Below are 11,373 nucleotides of genomic sequence, written 5' to 3'. Positions count from 1 at the left end.
CTCTGTCTCTCTCTGCAGCATGTAAGAAGACACATGTAGGTTGTTTCAATTTTCTAACGTATTGTGAAGTGGAATCTATGTGGAAAATACATTGCATTTAGAAAATGAATCAACGTCAACTGTTGTTTTGAGGGTGAAATTTCAACCACAGGGTTATGTCACCATGGCAACCAATTTTCAACATAGACAAGCCTTGAATTTATACCTTTGAAACAACTTCAGATCTTCAACATTATATCCACTATCAGAAAAAAACTATAGGCTGGGCAGCACCTCCTACTGGAGAGCTGATCTATCTACAACTATGCATTTGGTCATCCAGGGTTTTAACTGGCTTTGATATTTGTCACTACCAATGTGCTATTGTGAGAATGATTATTGACTGATCTCTTAACTTTTGCTATCAAAGTTATTCCATATGGTAGGTTTAACAGAGCAAATTAAATGTAACCATACCACACTGAACAAACATACAAACGCAACATGCAACAATTTCATAGAGTTTACTAAGTTACAGTTCATATAAGGAAGTCAGTCAATTTAAATAAATTAATTAGGCCATGATCTATGGATTTCACATGACTGGGAATACAGATATACACCTGTTGGTCACAGATACCTTAAAAAAAAGTAGTGATGTGGATCAGAAAATCGGTCAGTATCTGCTGTGACCACCATTTGCCTCATGCATCGCAACACATCTCCTTTAAATATCTCCTTTAAGCCAGCAGCATACCACCCTGCATCCCACTGCTGGCTTGCTTCTGAAGGTCCTTAGATGGGAGACCAGACACTGCTGGAAGTGGTGTTGGAGGGCCAGTAGGAGGCACTCTTTCCTCAGATCTAAAAAAATAGCCCCAGGGCAGTGATTGGGAACACTGACCTGTGTAGGGTGTCGTCTTTCGGATGAGACGTTAAACGGGTGTCCTGACTCTCTGTGGTCACTAAAGATCCTATGGCACTTATTGTAAGAGTAGGGGTGTTAACCCTGGTGTCCTGGCTAAATTCCCAAGCTGTCCCTCATGCCATCATGGTCACCTAATCATCCCCAGCTTACAATTGGCTCATTCATGCCCCTCCTCTCCCCTGTAACTATTCCCCAGGTTGTTGCTGTAAATGAGAATGTGTTCTCAGTCAATTTACCTGGTAAAATAAAAGTATTTGATCAGGCTGTTGATTGTGGCATGAGGAATGTTGTCCCACTCCTCTTCAATCGCAGTGTGAAGTTGCTGGATATTGGTGGGAACTGGAACATGCTGTCGTACATGTCAATCCAGAACATCCCAAACACACTGAACAAAAATAAAAACTATATATAGTGCATTTGAAAAGTATTCAGACCCATTGACTTTTTCCACATTTTGTTACGTTTCAGCCTTATTCTAAATTGGATTAAATAAATAAACATTCTCATCAATCTACACACAATAACCCATAATGACAAAGCGAAAACAGGTTTTTATAATTTTTGGGACATTTATTAAAAATTAAAAACCCAAATACCTTATTTACATAAGTATTCAGACCCTTCGCTATGACACCCGAAATTGAGTTTAGGTGCATCCTGTTTCCATTGATCATCCTTGAGATGTTTCTACAACTTGACTGGAGTCCACCTGTGGAAAATTCAATTGATTGGACAGGATTTGGAAAGGCACACAGCTGTCTACATAAGGTAAAATCAAATGAAATCAAATGTTATCGTTCACATACACGTGTTCAGCAGATGTTATTGCGGGTGTAGCAAAATGCTTCAGATTCTAGATCTAACAGTGCAGTAATATCTAACAGTAATATCTAACAATTTCACAAAAATACGCACAAATCTAAAGTAAAGGAACGGAATTAACAATATATAAATATTGGGCGAGCAATGTTAGAGCAGCATAGACTTAGATACAGTAGAATAGGATATAATACAGTATATACTGTACATATGCAATGATTAATGCAAAATATATAAACATTATTAAAGTGTCTAGTGTTCCATTAATAAAGTGGCCAGTGATTCTAAGTCTATGTATATAGGGTTGCAGCCTCTAATGTGCTAGTGCTGACTATTTAACAGAATGTAACAGTCTGATGGCCTTGAGATAGAAGCTGTTTTTCAGTCTCTCGGTCCCAGCTTTGATGTACCTGTACTGACCTCACCTTCTAGATGATAGCGGGGTGAAGAGGCAGTGGCTCGGGTGGTTGTTGGCCCTGATGATCTTTTTGGCCTTCCTGTGACATCGGGTGCTGCAAGTGTCCTGGAGGACAGGTCGTTTTCCCCCGGTGATGCGTTGGGCAGACCGCACCACCCTCTGGAGAGCCCTGCGGTTGCGGGCGGTGCAGTTGCCGTACCAGGCGGTGATACAGCCCGACAGGATGCTCTCAATTGTGCATCTGTAAAAGTTGGTGAGGGTTTTAGGTGACAAGCCAAATCTATTCAGCCTCCTGAGGTTGAAGAGGCGCTGTTGCGCCTTCTTCACCACACTGTCTGTGTAGGTGGACCATTTCAGTTTATCAGTGATATGTACGCCAAAGAACTTGAAGCTTTCAACCTTCTCCACTGCGGTTCCATCGGTGTGGATGGGGGGTGCTCCCTCTGTTGTTTCCTGAAGTCCACGATCAACTAATTTGTTTTGATGACGTTGGGTGAGAGGTTATTTTCCTGGCATCACACTCCCAGGGCCCTCACCTCTCTGTAGGCTGTCTCGTCATTGTTGGTAATCAGGCCTACTACTGTTGTGTCGTCTGCAAACTTGATGATTGAGTTGGAGGCATGCAAGGCCACACAGTCATGGGTGAACAGGGAGTACAGGAGGGGGCTGAGCACGTATCCTTGTGGGGCACCAGTGTTGAGTATCAGCGAAGTGGAGGTGTTTTTTCCTACCTTAACCACCTGGGGGTTCTCAGTTAATTGTGCAGACAGGAATAAATATATCATGATTCCTTATGTGTTATTTCATAGTTTTGATGTCTTCACTATTATTCTACAATATAGAAAATAGTACAAATAAAGAAAAACCCTTGAATGAGTAGGTGTTCTAAAACTTTTGGCCCGTAGTGTATATACTGTATTCTATTTTACTCTATCTTAGTCTATGCCGCTCTGACATTACTCGTCCATATATTTATATATTCTTAATTCCATTCCACTTTCCTTAGATTTGTGTGTATTGGGTATATGTTGTGAAATTAATAGATATTACTTGTTGATAGATATTACTGCACTATCGGAGCTAGAAACACAAGCATTTCGCTACACATGCAATAACATCTGCTAAACACGTGTATGTGACCAATAAAATTTGATTTGTTAAAAGTTAATTTGTGGAATTTCTTTCCTTCTTAATGCATTTGCGCCGATCAGTTGTGTTGTGACAAGGTAGGGGTGATATACAGAAGATAGCCCTATTTGGTAAAAGACCAAGTCCATATTATGGCAAGAACAGCTAAAATAAGCAAAGAGAAATGACCATCATTACTTTAAGACATGAAGGTCAGTCAATACGGAATATTTCAAAAACTTAGAAAGCTTCTTCAAGTGCAGTCGCAAAAACCATCAAGCACTATGATGAAACTGTCACTCATGAGGATCGCCATAGGAAAAGAAAACCCAGAGTTACCTCTGCTGCAGAGGATAAGTTCATCAGAGTTAACTGCACCTCAGATTGCAGTCCAAATAAATGACTCAGAGCTCAAGTAACAGACACATCTCAACATCAACTGTTCAGAGGAGTCTGCGTGAATCAGGCCTTCATGGTCGAATTGCTGCAAAGAAAACACTACTAAAGGACACCAATAATAAGAAGAGACGTGCTTGGGTCAAGAAACACGAGCAATGGACATTAGACCGGTGGAAATCTGTCCTTTGGTCTGATGAGTCCAAATTTGAGATTTTTAGTTCCAACCACCGTGTCTTTGTGAGACGCAAACTAGGTGAACGGATGATCTCCGCATGTGTGGTTCCCACCGTGAAGCATGGAGGAGGAGGTGTGATGGTGTCGGGGTGCTTTGCTGGTGACACTGTGATTTATTTTAGAATTCAAGGCACACTTAACCAGCATGGCTAGCACAGCACTCTGCAGCAATACGCCATCCCATCTGGTTTGCGCTTAGTGGGACTACCATTTGTTTTTCAACAGGACAATGACCCAACACACCTCCAGGCTTTGTAAGGCTTATTTGACCAAGAAGGAGAGTGATGGAGTGCTCCATCAGATGACCTGGCCTCCACAATCACCTGACCTCAACCCAATTGAGATGATTTGGGATGAGTTGGACTACAGAGTGAAGGAAAAGCAGCCAACAAGTGCTCAGCATATGTGGGAAGACTGTTGGAAAAGCATTCCAGGTGAAGACGGTTGAGAGAATGCCAAGAGTGTGCAAAGCTGTCATCAAGGCAAAGGGTGGCTACTTTTAAGACTCTCAAATATATTTAGATTTGTTTAACACTTTTTTGGTTTCTACATGATTCCATATGTGTTATTTCATAGTTTTGACTTCTTCACTATTATTCTGCAATATAGAAAATAATAAAAAATAAAGAAAAACCCTTGAATGAGTAGGTGTGTCCAAACTGGTACTGTATATACGGTGCATTCCGAATGTATTCAGACACCTTCACTTTTTCCACCTTCTGTTACATTACAGCCTTATTCTAAAATTGATTATATAGTTTTTTCCCTCATCAATCTACACACAATACCCCATAACGACAAAGCAAAAATAGTTTTTTATATATTCTTTCCAAATGTATAACATTTTTAAACGGAAATATCACTTTTACATAGGTATTCAGACCCTTTACTCAGTACTTTGTTGATGCACCTTTGGCAGCGATTACAGCCTTCTTGGGTATGTCTTCTTGGGTATGACGCTACAAGCTTGGCACACCTGTATTTGGCGAGTTTCTCCCATTCCTCTCTGCAGATCCTCTCAAGCTCTGTCAGGTTGGATGGGGAGCGTCACTGCACAGCTATTTGTAGGTCTCTCCAGAGATATTCGATCAGGTTCAAGTCCGGGCTCTGGCTGGGCCACTCAAGGACATTCAGAGACTTGTCCCGAAGCCACTCCTGCGTTGTCTTGGCTGTGTGCTTAGGGTCGTTGTCCTGTTGGAAGGGGAACCTTCGACCCAGTCTGAAGTCCTGAGCGCTCTGGAGCAGGTTTTCATCAAGGATCTCTCTGTACTTTGCTCCATTCATCTTTCCCTCGATCCTGACTAGTCTCCCAGTCCCTGCCACTGAAAAACATCCCCACACCATGCTTCACCGTAGGGATGGTGCCAGGTTTCCTCCAGATTTGACGCTTACCATTCAGGCCAAAAAGCAATCTGGATTTCATCAGACCAGAGAACCTTGTTTCTCATGGTCTGAGAGTCTTTAGGTGCCTTTTGGCAAACTCCAAGCAGGCTGTCATGTTCCTTTTACTGAGGAATGTCTTCCGTCTGGCCACTCTACCATAAAGGCCTGATTGGTGCAGTGCTGCAGAGATGATTGTCCTTCTGGAAGGTTCTCCCATCTCCACAGAGGAACTCTGGACCTCTGTCAGAGTGACCACCTCCCTGACCAAGGCCATTCTCCCCTGATTTATCAGTTTGGCCGGATGGCCAGCTCTTGGAAGAGTCTTGGTGGTTCCAAACTTCTTCCAAGAATGATGGAGGCCACTGTGTTCTTGGGAATCTTCAATGCTGCACAATCCTGTCTCTGAGCTTTACGGACAATTCCTTCAACACCATGGCTTGGTTTTTGCTCTGACATACAGTGTCAACTGTGGAACATTATATAGACTGGTGTATGCCTTTCCAAATCATGTCCAATCAATTGAATTTACTACAGGTGGATTCCAATCAACTTGAAGAAACATCTCAAGGATGTTCAATGGAAATAGGATGCACCTGAGCTCAGTTTCTCGTCTCATAGCAAAGGGTTCTGAATACTTATGTAAATAAGATATTTCTGTTTTTGTCATTTTAATACATTTGCAAAGAAAATCAAAAAACGTTTTTTGCTTTGTCATTATGGGGTATTGTGTGTAGATTGATGAGAAAAACATTTATGTAATTTATGTAATCAAATTTAACGTAAAACATTTTGGGAAAAGTCTGAAAACTTTCCGAGTGCACATATACAGTATATATATATAAATACAGTTGAAGTAGGAAGTTTACATACACCTTAGCCAAATACATTTAAACTCAGTTTTTCACAATTCCTGACATTTAATCCTAGTACAAATTCCCTGTTTTAGGTCACTTAGGATCACCACTTTATTTTAAGAATGTGAAATGTCAGAATAATAGTAGAGATTTATTTAAGCTTTTATTTCTTTCATCACATTCCATGTGGGTCAGAAGTTTAAATACACTCAATTAGTATTTGGTAGCATTGCCTTTAAATTGTTTAATTTGGGTCAAACGTTTCAGGTAGCCTTCCACAAGCTTCCCACAATAAGTTGGGTGAATTTTGGCCCATTCCTGCTGACAGAGCTGGTGTAACTGAGTCAGGTTTGTAGGCGTCCTACATGCCTTTTCAGTTCTGCCCACAAATGTTCTATAGGATTGAGATCAGGGCTTTGTGATGGCCACTCCAATACCTTGACTTTGTTGTCCTTAAGCCATTTTGCCACAACTTTGGAAGTATGCTTGGGGTCATTGTCCATTTGGAAGACTCATTTGCGACCAAGATTTAACTTCCTGATTGATGTCTTGAAATGTTCATCAGACCAGAGGACATTTCTCCAAAAAAGTACGATATTTGTCCCCATGTGCAGTTGCGAACCGTAGTCTGGCTTTTTTATGGCGGTTTTGGAGCAGTGGCTTCTTCCTTGCTGAGCAGCCTTTCAGGTTTTGTCGATATAGGACTCGTTTTACTGTGGATATAGATACTTTTGTACCTGTTTCCTCCAACATCTTCACAAGGTCCTTTGCTGTTGTCCTGGGATTGATTTGCACTTTTTGCACTAAAGTACGTTTATCTCTTGGAGACAGAACGTGTTTCCTTCCTGAGCGGTATGACGGCTGCGTGGTCCCATGGTGTTTATCCTTGCGGACTATTGTTTGTACAGATGAACGTGGTACCTTCAGGCGTTTGGAAATTGCTCTCAAGGAAGAACCAGACTTGTGGAGGCCTACAAAAAATATTCTGAGGTCTTGGCTGATTTCTTTTGATTTTCCTATAATGTCAAGCAAAGAGGCACTGAGTTTGAAGGTAGGCCTTGAAATACATCCACAAGTACACCTTCAATTGACTCAAATTATGTCAATTGACCTATTACTTCGAAAGCCATGAATTCATTTTCTGGAATTTTCCAAGCTGTTTAAGGCACAGTCAACTTAGTGTATGTAAACTTCTGACCCACTGGAATTGTGATACAGTGAATTATAAGTGAATAATCTGTCTGTAAACAATTGTTGGAAAAATTACTCGTGTCAAACACAAAGTAGATGTCCTAACTGACTTCCCAAAACTATAGTTTGTTTTAACAAGAAATTTGTGGAGTGGTTGAAAAACGAGTTTTAATGACTCCAACCTAAGTGTATGTAAACTTCCGACTTCAACTGTATATATACATATATTTATATATATACATATATTTGTTTTGTTTTTTTGTAGCTTTTTGTGTTGCTTCTCTAAAAAACTACTAGCGACCTAGCAATTTTATTATATTGACTTTAGCTAGCCCAGACAGGTTCCCAATCTCATAATCTCATAACTAGCTACAAAGAAGCCATTTCAGTCTATCAATCAAATTAGAATAGCTATATTAGCTGGCATGCCTGCTGGCAAGGTTGTTAGTCTTTAGAAAAGCAAGCAATTACTAAATGTATTGAATAAGACTCAGATTCCTTTTAATATTTATCCCAGATTTGAGATAAAATGCAGAGAAGCATATTTCGTAAAAAATATATAAATAAATAAACAGTAAATCAATAAACAGTCGGGAAGATACCGACAGCTCAAAAAAACAAAACATTTTTTATAGAGTTAAGCATCATGATTATTGCTCTAAATTCTCCAACTTCCAGATGGTGTCCGGAACACCGGAACAGCCATCCTCATGTACTTTTTGTCCCTTCAGATTTTGGGGGTGCATGATGCCCCTGATAACGCATTAAGGGCTCTATTCAATTCATATCGCGGACGTTCAGCGTTACAGAGTGATTGAAATTTAAAGGCAATCTTCCCTCGTTAGTGCATTCACGGTAAATGTTGCATATGTCGGTACAATCGGAAATTGCCTTTACATTTATATTGCGCAATCTTTAACACTTCAGTTATACAGATTGAATAGAGCTCTAAATTGTTGTATAAATATAAAATATCTGGCATATTCCCATTTGAACTTTGTTGTGCTTTTAAATGGTTGAATGCCCAGTGATAACACATTTAGACGACAACTAAACCAAAAATCTGACATTGTTTTTCCATTGGAATTTTGTTGGACTTTTAGATGGTTGAAGGCATAGTGATAACACATTAGGAATTCAACAAACTCTGTATGTCTTTTATGAGTGGGTAAATAAAGGTTGAAATCTCATTGATCAACGTCTCAAGCAAATATGATCCACATTTCAACGTTGAAATTACGTGATGTGGCCAGTGGTGGGATGTTCTGGTTTTGGCTGATCTATCACGCCACACGACCCGGACAGCATTCATCCATGTACTTTTCAATGGAGTGGCACGTAATAGGCGCAGCCCAATCAGATACAAGAGGGGCGGATCTTTCGAAAAGGATTGCTTTAAGTTACCGTATCAGTGTGGGTTACCGTACCGTCCCCCTGCCTTGATGTGGATGGAGATAACTGTCGATGTGCGAACGTTTGAGCATCAGACAGCTCAGGTTAGGGCCATAGCATCATAGACAAAGCCTAGTATGCTGAAATAGCAACGACTGAAAGTATTTAGACATGGCACCTACATCTATGTCTGAGAAGTTTGCACACATAGAGGAGATTGACTTGAAAGAGTCTACTTGCATTTGCAGGAAACATTGTAACAACTGTAAAATCTTCTTGGGATTTTTCGTCTTATCCCTTTCATTGCATCTAGTAACGCTTTTCTGTTATTTGGACCTGAGATCGGAGGTGAAACGGGAGATTCTCCAGAAGAACAGAGAGGAGACAGTGTCACCGGCCGCAGACGATATGAATGACCGATATTCTCCAGTATTCCAGCTGTTGGATATCAGCTACCCAACTGATCTACAGCCACAGGTAGGTTAATTATCGGCTCTTTAATAGCGTAATAACATATATTTACATTTTGTAAGAATTCATATAAATACACATAAGAGGACCAAGGTGTAGCCCACACCAAATTATTTTCACTTGTAGGATGTTGAAACAACATGTGGCAATTTCTGTCAATTCCGATGAAAGGATGTGTATGATGAATATTTACTGCCATCAGTTAGACACTTTAATTTGTCCTTGATCAGACACAATAATACAGTATATTGGTCAGTGTTTCTCAGATAAGGACTACTTAGGCTTTGTTTTATTATGATACAGTCTAGTTGCCTGTTGGCAGTATAGCTAGTTTCACGGTTGAGGTGCCCAATTGTTTATTGTTGCTTGAGATGGATAATGGTTAATAATGCTTTTGGTGCAAGTATTTTTTCCAAAGTGGCTTAGCGAGGATTTGAATAGTGAGTGTATGGTTTAAGTGACCTGATGGTGCATGTTGAGACGAGCAGACATCTACAGTAGAGAATACTGCCTGCATGCCATCAGCATGTGGCACAGTAAGATTCCACCCATCCACTCCAAGTATTAACAAGCCACTCTCACATTTTAATGCATTGGCATATTATAATGCCTTACAATTTCTTAATTGACTTCAGAAAAAACCTGGGGCCATTTGAGTTGTTACTCGAATCAAATCCTAAAAGTAGCTAAAGTTCTCTTGTCAGCTATTCTTTAAGCCTGTGGATTGACAGCATGGGAGAGAGAATGCTCCCACCTGTCTGAGGCAGCGGTGTAAGATGGCTCTGCCAAATGTGCTTGGTTTAGAAAATATCCTTTTACAGAGGCATGGTCAGCCATGTTAAAAATACAGCTGCACAGAAACACCATGGCAGTAAAATGAGACTAAGTGGATGCCTTTCAATTACACATAAATTACACCAACAATTCTGCAATGTTAAGATCTATCTGGCCCTCATCTATGTTATAATCAGATGAGATGAGAAAAGTTTATTGGTTTGTTTGTGATCATGTCGCTCTGAATTCTCCAGAATCCACATTGTTGTCTTTGACCTTGCTACAGCTGCAAAAGTACTACACGGCACAACTGGTTGCTCATATCTAAAGATTACCATAGTACCAAAAAAATCCTCAGCTTTTAAGTTCAGTCACTATGTTTTTTGTAGGCCTGTGGATGGTTTATTCATAGAGGTTTATTTAGAGAAAAACACTTCAAAAATCCCAAATGAGATTGTAAATGAACTAAAGCAGGTAAATGACCCCCCGCTTCGTCATTTCAACTTCCCCGGGCATTGTGGCTTGTCTCCAGAGCTCAGTGTGAAATCTCTGGCTAGCAGAGTTAGCTCCACAAAAGATCCAGTGCCAACCCTCAACATCACTATTAAATCAAACTGTGTGCTCTGTTGGAGTATGAGATTTCTTACAGGATATTACCTTAATAGCAACATTGTGCACGCAATTAATAACATCCACACAATTACTCAACTCCATTAAAATGTATCTTTGTGGGAGAATGTACACATGGCTATAAATGTTAATAGAGACAGGCAAATATTTGAAGTGAGAGACCTTTAGAGATGATTTAGGTCCCATATTTAGAAATATCTGTGAAAGATGTGATTACGGATGTGTGTATTGTTTCTGTTGTTTATATTTGTCTGTAGTGTAAATTGCATTGGGTCCTTATTACCTTAGATTTAAGCAAAGGCCCAACCTGAACCAAAGAACCATCCAGGGGGTATGTGGTCAGGGTTCAATCTGAGGGCTGTAGTTATAGACGTTAGGGACTGTCATTTTACATAATCTTTTGTAATACCCACCAATCAAGCTCATAAAACATAAGTAAACATCCCTGATAGTGAACTGTAGATGTGTGGTCAAGAACGATGTGCTTATTTTAGCTGTAGGTTTTAATAGACTTATTTGGAATGATTTCAAAGGAACAGTGGGCCTCAGGCCATATTTGTTACTGGGGACAGGTGTCAAGACTATTACAAGTTTTGTTCTGCTTGCAAGGGAGTTAGGAAAGAATGTTTGAATGTCCATAATTGTCAATTATGTTTCCCATGATATGCACCTGCTTCTATTTAGATTAACTTGAGGGTGTAGCTAGTGGTTACACAGATGTTATTTTCTTTCTTATGGGAAGCTATCCATACAAACAAAACATTTTGTGTCTT

At 40.1% G+C, this 11,373-nt stretch overlaps 1 protein-coding gene across 1 annotated transcript in view; it reads left to right on the top strand.

Moving 5' to 3' along the window:
* Window positions 1-8,760: 8,760 nt before the first annotated feature.
* Window positions 8,761-11,373, top strand: part of LOC139537233 (ectodysplasin-A-like) — a 61,646-nt gene continuing 59,033 nt past the window's right edge. Inside the window, exon 1 of the mRNA XM_071338325.1 lies at window positions 8,761-9,202. Coding sequence (XP_071194426.1) covers window positions 8,897-9,202 — 306 coding nt within the window. The 5' untranslated portion in view covers window positions 8,761-8,896. The remainder of the gene's footprint in view (window positions 9,203-11,373) is intronic.

The sequence above is a fragment of the Salvelinus alpinus genome, chromosome 13 (assembly GCF_045679555.1).
Source record: "Salvelinus alpinus chromosome 13, SLU_Salpinus.1, whole genome shotgun sequence".
NCBI classification, from domain to species: Eukaryota; Metazoa; Chordata; class Actinopteri; order Salmoniformes; family Salmonidae; genus Salvelinus; species Salvelinus alpinus.
The sequence above is the reverse complement of the archived record's forward strand: the minus strand, read 5'-3'. Positions and strand labels throughout refer to the sequence as shown.